Consider the following 16,579-nt stretch of genomic DNA (forward strand, 5'->3'; position numbering starts at 1 on the left):
AGGGATACAAGGGACTGCTTGCATCCATTGGGAATAATGCACATGACCAGCGGGTGTTTAATGCTCTGTAATTAGCATTTTATGCAGACGTCGTCGGAGCATTGGGCTGATTGGGTGGGTGCGGATGCTGACGAGGCTGAAATGCGGTGCCAAGACATTCAGTGGTTGCCCCTCGAAACAGTTTGTAGCCTTCCGCTTTGGGCCGTGGCTTGTCCCTCTGTTATCGACGCCGTGGCTAAAACAACCCCGACGCCATTCGTCTGTCCCTCTTCCACATGACGAAACACCTTTCGTCTGTGCGCTGTATGATTGCATCTTTACCTTGTTGTTACTTTCACTGCGCATGGATACACCTTTGATCTGACCGCCCTCGTCGACTTCATCTCGAGTAAACAAAACCCCGCCGCTCCACGAACAATGGACGACCGTTCGTCCTTTACACAAATCCCACCCGGCTATCCCGATGGGCCTCCCTCATATGTCAACGGCCCAGGAGAGGAGGATGCTATGAGTATGCCCGTACTCAACAATTCGCTAAGACTGCTCCCGCAGGGTCAAGATGAGTACAGACCGTATGTGACAAGCTCCGTTTCTTCTACCCAACCCAATGGACCACCCTCCCCAAGGCGCAAGCCAGTGCCTGACCCCAAGGTACTGCGCGTTGCATGGGAAGACTCTCCCACAGAGTCCGCCGTCCCAGGCGCCAGGATGCAGTCACCGGTGTCTTCACTGATTGCGGAAGCCGAAGAGAGTCTTCGGCGCAGTCGTCAATCGACCACCTTTATTGGCCGGGCGCCGACCCTCAAGGCCACTGTGACCTTCAAGAAGAGCTCTCAAGCTGACAGGAGTCCTTCATATAGAACCTCTCCCTCCTTTCGAGGCTCCCCAGAACGATATCGACCTACAGCGTCGAGCGCATACAGCTCAAGACCGGGCTCCAGCCTAGGACGGGCCCCCTCCATACCCCCGCCGACGGCGAACCCTCGCTCACCCATCAGACCTTCTACACCTTCTCGAGTGTCTACCGACTGGGGAAGACCAGCTGCGTCCACTGTTTCTTATGAACCGGCAGACCTTAATGGTAGCCCACGCCCAGGCACACCGTCCTCCCAGTATGGCGGAAGTCCACGGAGGCCACTACCTCCTGCACCACTTTTCTCGGCCAAGGGCGCTGCAGCAGAAACAACGATACCGATCCCAGATTCAGACTTGGAGAATGACGTGTTTGTGAACGGTCACCCTCTTGTCCCTGACAACGATCCCCGGGCGAGTCTGAAATCCGCCCATTCGTACATGACTGACTCGACCTTCACGGAAGAGGACGATATACAGAGCGAGAAATTGGACCACTACGGCCCTGCTCCAGAAGGAAGACAAGATCGACGAGGACTGAGGTCTGCACAGATGACAAAGAAGGAAGTGCGACTCATCAATGGAGAGCTGATCCTCGAGTGCAAGATCCCTACAATCCTACACAGCTTTCTGCCTCGAAGAGATGAACGAGAGTTCACACACATGCGATATACAGCCGTCACCTGCGATCCAGACGACTTTGTTGTGCAAGGTTACAAATTACGCCAGAATATTGGAACTACACTTCGAGAAACAGAGCTCTTCATCTGCGTTACCATGTACAACGAAGGCGAGATCGAGTTTACGAGGACAATGCACGGCATCATGAGAAACATCAGCCATTTCTGCTCGAGGACAAAGTCCCGGACATGGGGCAAAGATGGTTGGCAGAAAATTGTCGTCTGCATCATCGCAGACGGGAGACAGAAGGTCCATCCTCGCACCCTCAACGCTCTGGCCGCCATGGGAGTCTACCAGGATGGTATAGCCAAGAACGTGGTCAACCAGAAAGAAGTCACCGCCCATGTATATGAATACACAACTCAGGTGTCGCTGGATGAGAGTCTGAAGTTCAAAGGAGCGGAGAAAGGCATCGTTCCTTGCCAAATGATCTTCTGTCTGAAGGAGAAGAACAAGAAAAAGCTCAATTCCCACCGTTGGTTTTTCAATGCTTTCGGACGCGCCCTGACACCCAACGTTTGCATCCTGCTTGATGTGGGCACCAAACCGGACTCGAAAGCACTCTATCATCTCTGGAAAGCATTCGATCAAGATTCCAATGTCGCCGGAGCAGCAGGTGAGATCAAGGCTGACAAGGGCAAGGGGTGGATAGGCTTGCTGAACCCGCTGGTCGCCTCACAAAACTTTGAATACAAGATGAGTAACATCCTCGATAAGCCACTCGAGTCAGTGTTTGGCTATATCACCGTGTTACCTGGTGCTCTATCAGCGTATCGATACTACGCCCTTCAAAATGATCCAAGTGGCCACGGTCCGCTCAGCCAATACTTTAAGGGAGAAACGCTACATGGTCGAGATGCCGACGTCTTCACCGCCAATATGTATCTCGCTGAGGACCGAATCCTCTGCTGGGAGCTTGTTGCGAAACGTGGCGAACAGTGGGTGTTGAAGTTTGTGAAGAGTGCATACGGAGAGACTGATGTGCCCGGTGAGTACGAAAAAAAAAACAGTTGAGATTCAGGGCTGACTAGAGACAGACGCTGTTCCCGAGTTTATCTCTCAACGACGACGCTGGCTCAATGGCGCTTTCTTCGCGGCCGTATACTCGTTGGTCCATTTCAAACAGATCTGGCACACCGACCACACCTTGACTCGGAAGATCTTGCTCCATGTCGAATTCATTTATCAGTTCGTCTCGCTGCTATTTACCTTCTTCTCCCTGGCCAACTTCTACCTCACCTTCTACTTTATTGCTGGTTCACTGTCGGATCCGAAGATCGATCCTTTTGGCCACAACATTGGAAAATACATCTTCATCATCCTCCGCTATACCACTGTTTTGTTGATCTGTCTACAATTCATACTCAGCATGGGTAATCGACCGCAGGGCGCGAAGAAGTTGTTCACCGGTACCATGATCACATACTCGATAATTATGGCATACACCACCTTTGCGTCTCTCTACATTGTGGTCAAGCAGCTCACGACACACGCATTGGAGAACACGGACCCGAAAAATCCGTACAAGCTGGGGAACAACATCTTCACCAACCTCATTGTCAGCACAGTCAGCACTATCGGCCTCTACTTCCTCATGTCATTTCTGTACCTGGATCCATGGCATATGTTCACCAGCTCGGCACAATACTTTGCTCTGCTGCCGTCGTATATTTGTACTCTGCAAGTATATGCATTCTGCAACACGCACGACGTCACTTGGGGTACCAAGGGCGACAATGTCATGCACACCGATCTTGGAGCGGCCAAAGCGGTCGGATCTGGTGGGAACACGGTCGAAGTGGAAATGCCCTCTGAACAGCTTGATATCGATTCCGGATACGACGTCGCGCTTCGCAATCTCCGCGATAGAGTCGAAGTACCCAAACCTCCCGTCAGCGAGTCTCAATTGCAGGAAGATTACTACAAGTCCGTCCGTACGTACATGGTCGCAGTCTGGATCGTGTGCAACGCCATTCTCGCCATGGCTGTCTCCGAAGCGTACCCTGTGGGCAGCCACATCAGCAACAACGTGTACCTCAAAATCCTTTTGTGGTCTGTGGCTGCTCTGGCACTGTTCCGCGCCATTGGCTCGTCTGCATTCGGCGTCATCAACATCATCTCGGCCATTGCGGAAGGAAGACTGCAAGCCAAGTTTGAAAAGATCTTTGGTGGCGGGGACGAGAATGGCCGACACAGGAAGGGGTTGGGTAGTGGGATCAGCGAGAGTGGAAAGACGGGACTGAGCGGCGGGAGCAAGGGCAGTGCCTCGGGCATCAGTTTGAGCGACGTGACGAGCAAGATTTCTGAGAAGTTCAGTTGGATAGGGAGGAGGTAATGCGGATGGAAGAGACGACGGTATTGAGGGGGGTATTTTCTGGGACGAGAAGAAATGATTTACTTTTGAATGCATTGGAAAAAGGGAGGGGAAAAAAAGGAGTTTTGGGGCGCCAGGCGCCGTTTTCGGTCATGGTTGGAAATGTACTACGACGACCCTTCGAAGGGGGACTTTTGTATGATTTTGTCCCGTCTGTGTGACCGTGTGTTTCTAGACGATTTCGGGATGGGATTTTATTTCCAAGGGGAGTTATGGATCCGGATCCCCCTTTATGGCATGCTGCGAAATGCTCAAAAGGGACAAGAAGCAAAGAAAATCTTAGGCCTTTCTTTTTCTTTTTCCTCTTTCTCTTTTTCCTCCTCCGCCCACTGTAGAGAAAAGAAGAAATTAATTGAGAGAGGGCGGGTTGCAGGGTACGGAGTGAATCAGATGGAAGAAGGAAAAAACACTTCATGTCAACAAAACCTTAAGCTTTTCTCTTTTCTATTTTTCATCTAAACTTACCTGAGTAAAAAGCACAAGCACAGTCCAGAACAGGCCAGGCACATGAGATACACATAGGACAGGGCACATATCCAACCCGTAAAGGCGGTATATGTAACTAACTGTCGACTCCATGTGGCCTGGTCCCATTCATTCATTCATTCATTCATTGAACATTCATGGGCTGAACTTGACTTACCTTTTCCCCCACCAACCAATCCTATCCTATCCTATCCCTAAAAACACCAGATATGATTTCCGTAGCAAAAAGGGGCCTCTCACCTCACCACACCACACCACACCACACCATCGACAAAAGGGAAGATAAAGTCGATCCGACCGCCTTTGTAAGAACAAGGGGGAGGGAGGCGATAAACTTACCTTTCTTTGCCGTTGCCTTACCTTGCCATGCCATGGGAAAACATCAGATTACCGCCATTTCCGGGGGGGTTTTTTGGGAGGGTTGTTGTTTCGCTCCCTGGTAACAATAGAGACCTGTCTGCTCGTCACAGAGAGAGAGTTTTTCGAATTTTTTTGGGAGGTGCCTTGAGGACATCGAGGGGTTTTTTCTTTGCAGTCGAACTAGGGCAGAAAAATAGCAATTGCGGGAGGCGGATAAGGGGGGGGAATGGGGTTTTGAACTAACCTTGCACTTACATGAGGTCAGCACTGGACTTGGGAAAGCTCAGAGTAACGCACCTGGGCACGCACGTCTCATGGCCCGAGTCTAGGGTCCTGTAAAAGCATCGTCAGAGTCCCTCTCAATCTAGGAATATGGGACGCTTGGGTCCCCCATGAACTGCAGGTACGCCATGCATGGCCGGGGTCGGCAGTGGTGCTTGTCGTCTATGCGACACCGGCAACGAAACCACAGAGCTGCTCGCTGAAACAGGAGTCGCAGCAGGAGCAGTCACACGGATGAGAGGAGTACCAACAGGGGCAGGAAGATGCGGGTAGAATTCTTCGACGTGGCGAACATATCCTAGAACCGCACCCGTGCTGGCTGATTCCTTTTGGTACCATACGACTCGGGTGCTTGGATTTGCGACAGGGGGTTGGGCGGGACGGGGAACCGGAGCGGGTGCTACATGACGCGGGCGATACACACTTGGTCGCTGTGTAGGTGCACTTCGAGGAACAGCCAGATGGAGAGGGGAGCTAGAAGTCGGGGGTGGCGTATGAAGCCGTCTTATTCCACGCCCCCTCAGAAGCTTCTCGCGAAGCCCCTCCCGGTGTTGTCGATGCTCTTCTCGCTTGCGCGCGAGTCTCTCGTGATAGTCTGTAGCCGGGGTCTTGGAAGCAGCCTTTCGCTGACGTCTTACACCCGCTTCAAACCACTCTGGGCTGTGTCTGTATCTCCCCGACGGCTTGGAAGAGCTTCGGGTTGCACTAGAGGAAGACGAAACTGTGGATTCTGTGAATGATCTAGACCTCAGCGTCGAGGAATCAGAGAGAGTTGCGTTGTCATCGTTGTCGTCAGTTTGGGAGAGTATGTCCTCTAGCATGAAATCAATCATAGGAGTTTGACTAAAGCCAAGCTCTGAAAGGTTATGCTGCCATGGCTGAGACATTCCAAGTTGGCCAGGATCCTCCAGGAGTGGAACTTCGGGTTCTTGGTCTGGCGCAGTCGGCAAGGCATCAGCTAGAGAATGTTGCGGAGCTGAGGTGGAAGTAGGTTCGGTTACCAGATCGGAGTATCCATAGAAATCGGCCAAATTGCTCAGGGAGCGCGGCGTCAACAGAACCTCCTCGGGAGCTGGAGGGTAATGCACATTGTCGAGCACACTGGGGAGGAAAGGAGATCCCGTGTCTATGTCTGTAGGAAATGACGCCCAGAAGTCAGGGTCAAATGTGTCGAGACTGGCCAGCTCTGGAGCAGTTTGCAACACGCTGTTTTCTGGGGCGAAGTCATTGGTAGCTAGATCTAGATCTAGGAAGTCATAGTTGTCGGCATTAACCGCATTCTCGTAGCTGGAGACCTGCTCCTCAGCAGGCGCAACATATCCAGCCACAAAAGAGCCAGATAGAATATCGTCAAAGTAGTCCTCCGAGTCGAATGTAGCATCATGGAGGGGGGTGTCCAAGATCTGGAATGCAAGGTCAGCTTGATCGGGATTCGTCTCAGCTGCAGCATCATCGTCGCTGGCGTCGACCCGAGCTGGTGAGACGGATTGAGTTGCAGCGGGAACTATTGGATCGTAGAAAAGGTCGTTTGTGGGACGGATTGTAGGCAAGAACGGGTCAAGAGGATTGACGGTCAGATGCAGACGATTCTGCTCGAAGAGTTCATCAAGTGAGCTGGAATTGGATATTTCAGACACATTGTCAGATTCGAGGAAGGTCCAGCCTTCGGCTGTTAGAGATGGGTTTGACCCTTCAGGTTGGGGCGCCATTGTTGAAAGGGGTGATCGCGGAATTGGCTTGGTTGTGGATGTGATTTTTGATTGCGAGCAGTTACGCGGTCGGACGAGAAACCCTTTCTGGGGCGCTGGTGATTGTGTTAGAAGGATGGAGAGCCAGAAACCCATTGATGCGCGTTCTCGGGTCCATCTTATACCCATCGAGTTCCGCCTGCCTGGGTGACGATAGGCAAAGAAAACAATGAGTTTCTCATCTCACAAAGAGGCAGCAAAGAGATGGCGGTTCAGACAATAGCCAGTGCTTGAATCGCGTCAATGATGAACAATGCAATTGTCACCTCGGACTCTGTGAAAGATCGACATTGACTCTATGCTTTGTAAAGACAATGTCACTCGATCGGTGTCAAGGACCGATGCTTCCTCTAAGCGTCGAGTTTAAGACAATGTCGTCGTCACTTACCGCCTTTGTCTTGTTTGTATCACTGCTGATAATGTGCCTCGCAAAGTGTCAGTAACAAAGGATTCGAGGTAATTCGAAGCAGAGGCAGAGGCAGAGAGGCAGAGGTAGAGGCAGTAGCCAGGATGCGAGAACAGCAACTTAAATATCTGTTGACTCTTCGGCTCGTTCGTTGTTTCTTCTCCAAACAATTCGCAACGACTCCGAAAGACAAGATGTTTTCTACCGCTAACATTATCAGCATTGCTGTATTCTCCTTCGTTATTATTGTCCTGATGATCCACATAATCATATTTCATCGCCTGCAACGACAAGAGACCCACGCTAGAAGACTCGCCCGTCAAAGATACAACGAAAACTGGTATCACGGCACAGGAGAGGGAGCTTAAAGCAGTCAATCCAGCCAGCTCGAGTTCGTCAAGACCACGGTGGGGAGCAAGTCGATAACGAGATTTGAGTGAGAGAGATATGCACGAGTGAGCAGAAGGAGTTGGTTGGTGCGTGGAGGACGAGGAGACGTTGGAGCAAAGCTCGGAGATATCGGTCGGGGATAAGCTGAAATTCGGCCGAGATTATGACCGAGCACCGAGAAGCGTCACAGGTGAGACTCCATAGTGATTAACCGTAATGCAATCAATGGTTTGATGGTATCCTCATGCGGCCCCCAGCCCTGACAACTTCTCTTCCGTCAAGCTCCATCTCATGAAGTTTTGAGGGTTTCGATGATGGTTTCTGCCTATTTCTCAATAGTGTCGTGTATGTCATTCTTGAACCATTGCCAACGCACTTTGTCGAAGCCCTCTTCTCTTTCCCTAGATAGACCACTGGTGTGCTTCCCCAATTCATCTCCCGTCTAGGTTGGCTCTAGGTTCAACGGCTCGCACCATTCTTATATCGCTGCTCGGTCCTAATCCGATCGGTGCAAGAGCACTTGGACAAACACCGAGGAGCGCAGTTATCGAGGAGCCCTGCCCATCCTACGCGCGCTATCCGCACTTCGGTCTTAAATCATCGGCTTTCAAAACTCGATCGTACACAACTATGGGTCCCAAGCGCCGTCGCCTAGCACTCTCATGTGTGGCTTGCCGGCGGAGAAAAGTGAGATGTGATAGGACATATCCATCTTGTGTCAGATGTCAGAAGGGAGGTGTGAGTTGTGACTACGTCTCATACACCAAGCAGGACAACGCTATCCCTACCCCGTCCGATGAGAGCCCACAGATACGCAGAGAGGCCTCGGTTACTTCTTGGACTGGTAAGCTCTTTGACATATGGTCTCTCCAATGACCCTAAAGGTTGCCTATGCCAGCGCTCTCTCACATTAGTTTCTTGCCCTACATATTTGATCTGGAGCGAGTACTGACGTCCTGTAAATATCAGAACATGCAGAGGTTTGGCACGCTCGTTCTAAAGAGCATGAGAGTGCCCGAAACCACGAGGAGAACCAGCAGTCCGCCGCCTCGCAACCTCGCACCCAAACGAAGTCTTTGCGAGAGTTGCAGGACCGGGTATACGAGCTGGAAACTCAGGTCAGAGCGACGGGGACGCGTCCCATCTCGTCGACGGCGTATCTGGGTCTCGGCCATTCTACCGCCTCGGGAGCGAGCGCCGATAAGAATGCCTTACATGACCACGAACGAGCCTTACTCCGGGGGAAAGGTTTCAAGACGCAGTATTTCGGCCCAAGTCATGGAGCGAATCTACTTCTACAATTCGAGGAACTATCCCGCTTTGTGAAGGATATCTTGCAGCGACTGCCGACACTCGAAAAGGCGAGAATTATCTGGAAAAATCAACCCCACGATCTCAACGCTGGCTTGATACTTCCAGAGTTTGACACGCTGGTGTCGTTGGTCCCCGAACAGAACCGCACAGACACTCTGGTGCAAGAATATTTCGAGACACTTGAGACAACATATCGGATTCTACATGCACCGACCTTCTTTCGCAAGTACAAAGAATTCTGGACCTCGTCCAGAGGCTCATCCTCGGTGTTCCTTGTGCAACTTCTTCTTGTATGCGCCAGCACGAACTGCGCTGTTGCTGGCAACCCTTCAGGGTTCATCGGTCGGAGTACCGTTTGCCGTGAAGCAGCGGTTAAATGGATCGAGGTCTGCGAGAGTTGGCTAGAGCTACAAAGCCACAAGCACATGACGCTGGAAGTCTTTCAGATCCGCGTTCTCCTGGTCATTGCCAAGAAGCTGAACTGCATCAAAATCAAGCGAGAATGGACTGTTTCAGGACATCTGCTACGGCAAGCCATGTCGTCTGGGTTGCATCGAGAGCCCACTTTCTTGAGTAATACCATCTCAGTTTTCGACCAAGAGATGCGCAGGAGACTGTGGTTCACAATCCTCGAACTTGATATCCAAAATAGCCTTGACCGCGGCATGGGAGCAAGCATCGGTCCACTCGACTGGGACACTTTGCCGCCGTTGAACCTCCACGATGAGGACTTTGATGAAACCACGGAGAAGATGCCCCCGGCTAGGCCAATGACCGAGTTCACTCGCACCTCGTTCCTCTGCCTGGCACATCAACACTTGCCTCTCCGGCTGGAGATAATCTCCAGGGTCAACAGCGTCCGTACCTGTCTCGAAAGCGATACCGTCATCGAGCTTGATCAAAGGATCCGACAGACCCTCGACAACCTCCCCAAATGGCCTGATCACGCTGCAAGTGCCATGGCGGAAGCCCTCTCGGAGCTGCTCCTCTACGAGATGCTCCTGCTCATGCATCAGCCCTTTGCCGTCCAACTAGACGCGGCGGCACGACACTTTTACTCACGCGCCGCCCGGCGGAACGCCGCACTGTCAACAATGAGGATTTTTACCGGACTACCACCCAGTAGAAGGAGGACCTACCTCAATCTTCGAGATGATTTGTTCCGGGCCTGCTTGGCAACCTGTCACGACCTCGTCGTTTCAACCCGTTCGAAGGAGGAATTGCTGCAGGATCCAACCGTTGCCGAAAATCTGATGGAGCAGGCCGTCAACGTCATGGAGGAGCGCATCAAGAGGCTCGGCCAAGGGTTTCACACGTATTGGCTCACCTGCAGCGCCCTCGGGCTGCTGCATTCCAAATCGTCCCCAGGGGAGCCAGCGGAGAAGTTTGCTCAAGCGACGGCCGACCGCGTCGCCACTCTCCAGAACTACCTGATGTCGCAGCAAATTCAGCCTGTGCCAGGCAGCAACGGCGTCGAAGATATGACCATGAGCACGGCCAACACGCTGGTGGGGATGAGTGCTCAGCCGACGCCCGGTCAACACCTACCGGAGCTGGATCCGTTCGTGACGACGACCACGGACCCATTCAACACCTTTTCCGAGACATTGTTTGACTTTGATATTACGGATCTCTGGAATTTTGGCGGGATTGGAGGCAGCACGCACTACTGATTGATTGATTGATGGTAGAAAAAGGTTTTGTCGGATGGATTAGTATCACACCTCAATCGAATTCCTTGAAATCGCTTTATGGATGCATATTTTTAGCACTTGCCACATGCAGCCGAGGGACTTTTCCCATCGATATACCATGACGAGGTTAATGATCTCGAGGCTTCCCTAGTCTCGGGAATTTCGTCCTTCGGGCCCCCTAGGCCAAGTTTCCGGGTATACAAGTGAGTCTGACAGGTCTGTATCGACGCTGATGCGAGAGGCCCATGTGAGTCAGTGACTGAGTACCCAATATGTGATGTGATGTGTTGGTCGCCATGGCTTGATAACACCCACGCTCCTTGACTCGGATACAAAGCATTGCGCTAAATTCGGCCCCGACCCCGAGATCCGCCCAGCCGGAACGTAGGAATGAAAAAGATCCGGGGGAACATGCGGGCTCCACCCATATCTCGAGCGAAGCAAGCGGACGACGAGCTGGGGCCCCGGAACGAAGAGATGATATGGATGTTCGTCTCCAGAGCTACTCCAGAGATTCCCAGGATGTTCACTTGAGCAAATCGATTCGGGCCCGGGTTCCAATATCCGGCCTTCCTAACACATAGAGTTGCCGTAAACCTGGCAGGTGTATATTTATATTTTGGCGCCTGACTCTGCTGTCTGGAGGATCCTTCCACTCTCTAGATCCCTTGTTAGCCAAAACCTTTCAGCAAACGGAGGTCGCTGCTCTTTCTTGGCCCGCCCCATCCGGACATCATCCTCGAACATCCCAAGGTATTTCCCCAGTAAGGGCCGACTTCCCTGTGTTTCTCACCAAGTAAAGTCGCCCTCCCATTTGCAGTTGAGGGTGACGTTTGATCTTCCAGTATATTTCCCCACTGACGCTCCCTTGGGTAGAAATAGAAAGCAAATACGACTTTTATACTACCAACAAATGTCGCCCTCCAACAGATATGTGCGACCGACGACGTTGCGATCGGTGCCTGTGCAAGTAGACCCGTCGAGCCCTGGCACGGTGATTCGTGTCGCTCTGGGCGTAGAGACAATCCTCAACATCGTGATGGGAGGTTACATCGTCTTTTGCCCCCAGCATTTTGTCAGCCTGCTGGTATCGACACCGGCCATGATAACGCCCAGTCTCATTGCCGCCGTCCGGCAATATGGCGCCTTTGCCACAAGCCTGGCCGTGCCCACGGCGTTGGGAATCCCCAACACTCGACGTGGTATTGAAAGTCGGACAACAGTGTACGCATTCCTGGGGTCAGCCGAAGTTTGCATCACCTTGATCTCGCTCTATCTCGCGCTGGCTGAGGGCGATGGCAGCGGGTTCTCCAAAACCGCAATGCTGGTATCCGCTGCGGCTTTTGCAAGTGGTCTCTCCTGGAGGCTTCTCGTTCTACTGGTGTATCCTCAATGGCTCGGGGCATACAGGCTTTCCGCGAAGGAGGAATAAGGGGGGGGTTTGAGAAGATGCGCCACACTATTGAGGCGCCGAATTGGTTATCGCTGGTGCGACGATACGGAAAACCAGCTTCTACATATCCATACATCTCACAACCCAAGTCTTTGAAAGCACTTGGTGTTACATAACCAACTTGATATTTATGTGAACTCGTGTGAGACCAGATTGGGTGCCGTGATTCGTAGCGTGGCAAATATTGATTAGAGACCGGCACCATTTCCCCTCTTGGCCGGGCCGTCCGGATCTTTAGGCGTAATACGCGCACGGGACTTTGGAAAGGACGACCGTTGCCAATTTCAACGCAATTTCACACAATTCTGTCATTTTTCATGTCCTACTTCAATCAGCACAGGGATATATTAACCCCCAGCTCTCGCATCTCCTGACGTATAATGGCTTTTTTTCAGCTCCCACTCAATCCTCTACTGGCCCACCATAATATCCTGCGCGCCGAAAAGCTTCTGGTTCCAGAAATTACTGCGGATCTTGCTGCTGCCGTTCCACGAAGGCACGCACTGCCGCATCCCATACCCCATCGATCACTGGAGTTCGATGGGCCGCCATGCCGGTGTAGAGCGTGACCCGATAGGTTTCGGTCTCGACATTGGGAGGAGCGCCGATCGCACCTTGGCTGTCACCAGCGTCCCACTCGTCGACAATCGTGAAACGTCTCAAGTTTAGATGTTGAGACAAGGCGTCGAACAGCGGCCGCCACGCGTCATCTCCCGGCCCTTCTAGCACACGTCCTCCAGGTCCCCGAGGATGGCAGTCCCTCAGAGAGATGTCTTCCAACGCAACACAACTTGTGATGATCGTTGCAAGGCGGGAGACCTGGAGTCTTATCCCTCCGAGCGTGAGATTGCGAAGGTGGGCAAGGGAGCCCATCGGAAGTAATGGCAGCGTCATGCGAGGCTCGGGCGTCAGGTGGTCGATGCTCAACTCCCGTAGGTTAGGGAGAGGCTTCCGAAGGAACTGCACCAAGCAATTTTCCACAGCTGCGTCTCGTTCCACGAAGTGCTCGTCGTCATCATCTTCGACGATCTCAAGGTCTGGAAATTTGAAGGTCTTGAGACTGCTGAGATCCAATAGGTTCCACGAAGCAGACGGCCATGTGGGAAAATGCTGGGCAAGAGATCGATGGATCGATAGGGTCTTGATCTGCGCGTTGGAGGACGCAAGACACTGGATCGCCGTACGGAGCATTTGTCCCTCGGATGCCCCCGTCCGGTCGAATAGTGCGTACTTGGATTCCAGGCACGAGTCGCAGTGAAGTATTCCGGGGTGCTCACTTGGATCCAGTGGGTGGCTGTCAAAGACTGAGAGTAGTTCAAAACTGTTCGCATGCTGGAAAGATCGAAGCGCCGCAGTCCACAGGCATTGCAGTTCACCACAGGTTATAAGATATTCATCCACGTTGGCTTGTTTGCCATGAGCCCTGAAAGCAGCTGCGATTCCGGCTTCCGTCGTCGGGATGTCACCCCATTGTCTCGCCACATGTCTTTGGCATCGAAGGGGTAGGTTTGATTCATGTTGTGACAAGACCCAAAGCACTCTGGTAAATGCACCAAGATCCAGACTGGTGACAAATGGGGTGGGTAGGAAATTGACTTTTCGAACGAAGGGCGCAAGGGACATGATTGCGGTTGGTGTCAGGCGGTCGAATTCGAGTGTCGTTGCCTGAAGCGTGATCTCCTCGTATATGGCTGCCTTGATGATCTTGGCTTGTCCCAAACTCCGGCATGTCAATCTCAGCGCTTGGAGTGTACACAGGACCCGATGCCTATGTCGAAGTTAGCTTGGAAATCTGGCGAGAACGGTGAGGAGATTTACCTGTCTGCCTCGCGCTCTCTCTGCCAGGCTCTATCGCCGAGCCAACGAAATTCCGCCACCAACGCCTCCGCTACCATGTACTGTGTCTCTGGTTCCAAGTTCATCGTCATAGCCGACATTTTATTCCCTTCTGAGAGTACAGGGTATCTTCTCGAGGCGGCAGGTGTGTGATCTGGCAACACAGTCCGAGGGAGAAGGCCATGACAAAGGATCCGTGCGACAAAGGCACCGCTTGCGGAAGCCCATCTTGACCCTTAGAGCAGAGAGACTGTGTTCACGCCAATGTTGCTGTCGTTGGGATGGTCAGTGGCATGGTAATTGCCCAAAGCTCCAATAACTCACACGCTTGGCGGCATATATATATATATACATACATTATATACACCCCTAACTGACCATTTTCGTTAGGGAAAGGGAGTGCGGCCGCTTTAATCGGGCACGTGACGGAGCATCGCGGGTCCCTTTGGGCCTCGGCTACAATTGCCCAGCTGTATACCCCTATTCGTTTCAGCCCAGGGGTTGCTGCCTGGATACCTCGTACTTCGATCCTACCATGGTTAGACCAGATGCTACTGACTACTGGAACGGGGGGTCGATACAGAAGGAGGAGTGTATGGCAATGCACTGTAAGCAGCGTCGCTAGGCGGCCATGAGAAGGTGGTGCAGATGCTGCTGGATGCTGGGGCGGATATTGATTGTGGAGGGTGGTACGCACTGCAAGCGGCATCGGTTGGGGCTGGGAATGAGAAAGTGGTGCAGATGCTACTGGATGCCGGGGTGTCTGTCAACGGGAAGAAAATCTCCGCCTCGACTTGAATGCGATATCTTGTGGTGCTCTCGGCATGTGCAGATACTACCGCCTCGGTTCTCGCGGCAGAGATCCCTTGGGGTAGGTTTGGATACAAACTACAAGCTGGCTGGAATGTAACCTCTGGTGGCCAGATTATCTCGTCAAATATGGCCCAGCGAACAGCGAGTGAGCTGTCCCATAAATAGAGATGCACCCATTTTTTCTTTCACTTGATACGCATCCTATGAAGATAAACATATCATATATAACTGTTTCCTGACCAGAATCCTCCACAGCTTATGCTATAGTCATGATAGTATGGTAGTTTCCGAATATGGGAGTATGCTAACATAGTCGACCGCTATCTTAATTGGCACATATGGCGTGTCGATACTGGAAGTAGTCGTAGTCAGGCAGCTGATAGCGAAAGTCCGTGGTCAATCGGAGAAGAACATTTGAATTGGTTTCAGAAACCGACAGCAGACGAGGGGGAGGTCGACGACTGATGGTCTGCGCCACGTTCGCCAGCACTTTCCCATGCGTCACCTTATCGCTATCGCGATGAGGCGTGCCGAAAAAGATCAAACCGACCGTCGCATCCTTGATTATCTGGTATCGCGTGCCCCAGCTGCGCTTGCAACAGTGCCTGGATCACGTATCAGACGACACTGATTGTGTCAAGACTCTAGTACTGATATACCTGTTTCACCACAATCCCTCCTAGAGAGTAGGCAACAAATATTAGAGGACGGTGTACCTCCTAAGCCAACATCAATATCGTTTTCTGCTCCCTGGTCCGCGCCATATTTTCCGCCTCTCCCCTTCCTCTGTCTTGTCCACCAAGCTGGTCAACAAGCTTTTGACATGATCAATGATCTCCGCGGTCGACTGTCCAAACGCCGCGTCGGCATTGTAGCTCAAGGTCATGATACGAGCGTCCGGCATCTGCTGAGGGAGGAAGTCTCTCAGCCAGGACTTATGTAAACCCCGAACTGTCGTCGTTGTGCGACTTTTTCGCCGATTCATCACCCGCCGCGTTACTCTCCCGCCGATGAATATTTAGTCGACCCGGCCCCCCCCTCCTCTCTCTCTCTGCTCTTTTATACTCCGGCAAGGCTCAGCACCAGCAATCGCCAAGCAGACTGAGATCGTCGAGATTCTCAATCGGATTGAGCGACTCGCCGCTGGGCAATCATTCACGGTCTCCTTGCATGGCGCAGCCGAGAGAGCGGGTGCAAACTGAGCTATAGGTCGAGGTGGGCAGCCCGTCACCATTGCAAGGGCAGCGCCTGGTCTTGAATTCGAGCTGGCATCCTGTCATCATTACAGGGGACACCGTATCTACGCAATTGAGCCATAATTGGGTCATAGTGCCATTTCCACAGCTGAATCCAGCTCTGGCGCCTTCGAAGCTGATTCGGGGACCATAACCCTACGTACTCTCCTTCAACTCCTCCTTTGAACACTTTCTCCAGGTCGCGAATAGGAGGATGATTGATATCGAAGGGCTCATCTATAATAGGCTCGTCAGAGAAATGTGCATCCTCTGCCTCGTCCCTGTTGTCAGAGTCTCGACCTCCAAGAGACTGCCATGTCTCGACTTCAATTTGGACGCGCGTACCACCGCAGTCCAGTTCCACCCGGACTCGTAGGTCGGTGGCGCAGCGACCACAGCTCAATAGATCCAGGCTTCTCGTCCTATCGCCGCAACAGCCTAGAAGAAAGCGTGCTTTTTCTGTATCGTTGTCTTGCCATTTTGGATCAAATTGGTTGAAGAGAACTTCGTGGTGCCACTTTGAGATTAGACTCATACAGGCAACAGAGCTCGTTGGTAAAAGGGAGACAATACACAGTAGAACTTCGACTGGTAATCTCTTTAAGGTCGAGATTCTTTCGGCTTGAACCTGCACCGAGAGGGGACTCTGGCGCGC

General features: G+C 52.2%; 5 protein-coding genes across 5 annotated transcripts; 3 read left to right on the plus strand and 2 right to left on the minus strand.

Annotated features, from left to right (window-relative positions):
* Positions 1–417: 417 nt before the first annotated feature.
* On the plus strand, positions 418–3,868 carry AYO21_08127 (chitin synthase 1; the record flags this gene model as incomplete). Its single annotated transcript, XM_022658075.1, has 3 exons — positions 418–572; positions 627–2,521; positions 2,571–3,868. The coding sequence occupies 3 exons, from the start codon at positions 418–420 to the stop codon at positions 3,866–3,868; spliced, it is 3,348 nt and encodes a 1,115-aa protein (XP_022509595.1).
* A 1,244-nt stretch (positions 3,869–5,112) lies between these two features.
* On the minus strand, positions 5,113–6,744 carry AYO21_08128 (hypothetical protein; the record flags this gene model as incomplete). Its single annotated transcript, XM_022658076.1, has 1 exon — positions 5,113–6,744. One exon carries the CDS (start codon positions 6,742–6,744, stop codon positions 5,113–5,115), a length of 1,632 nt encoding a protein of 543 aa, XP_022509596.1.
* Positions 6,745–8,209: 1,465 nt separating this feature from the next.
* AYO21_08129 (hypothetical protein) lies at positions 8,210–10,566 on the plus strand (the record flags this gene model as incomplete). Its single annotated transcript, XM_022658077.1, has 3 exons — positions 8,210–8,266; positions 8,351–8,423; positions 8,549–10,566. 3 exons carry the CDS (start codon positions 8,210–8,212, stop codon positions 10,564–10,566), a joined length of 2,148 nt encoding a protein of 715 aa, XP_022509597.1.
* A 934-nt stretch (positions 10,567–11,500) lies between these two features.
* AYO21_08130 (hypothetical protein) lies at positions 11,501–12,019 on the plus strand (the record flags this gene model as incomplete). Its single annotated transcript, XM_022658078.1, has 1 exon — positions 11,501–12,019. The coding sequence occupies one exon, from the start codon at positions 11,501–11,503 to the stop codon at positions 12,017–12,019; it is 519 nt and encodes a 172-aa protein (XP_022509598.1).
* Positions 12,020–12,502: 483 nt separating this feature from the next.
* AYO21_08131 (hypothetical protein) lies at positions 12,503–13,977 on the minus strand (the record flags this gene model as incomplete). The annotated part of the gene is made up of 2 exons (XM_022658079.1): positions 12,503–13,808; positions 13,859–13,977. The coding sequence occupies 2 exons, from the start codon at positions 13,975–13,977 to the stop codon at positions 12,503–12,505; spliced, it is 1,425 nt and encodes a 474-aa protein (XP_022509599.1).
* Between the last annotated feature and the right edge of the window lie 2,602 nt (positions 13,978–16,579).

This window comes from Fonsecaea monophora (assembly GCF_001642475.1).
Source record: "Fonsecaea monophora strain CBS 269.37 chromosome Unknown Scaff68, whole genome shotgun sequence".
NCBI lineage: Eukaryota > Fungi > Ascomycota > Eurotiomycetes > Chaetothyriales > Herpotrichiellaceae > Fonsecaea > Fonsecaea monophora.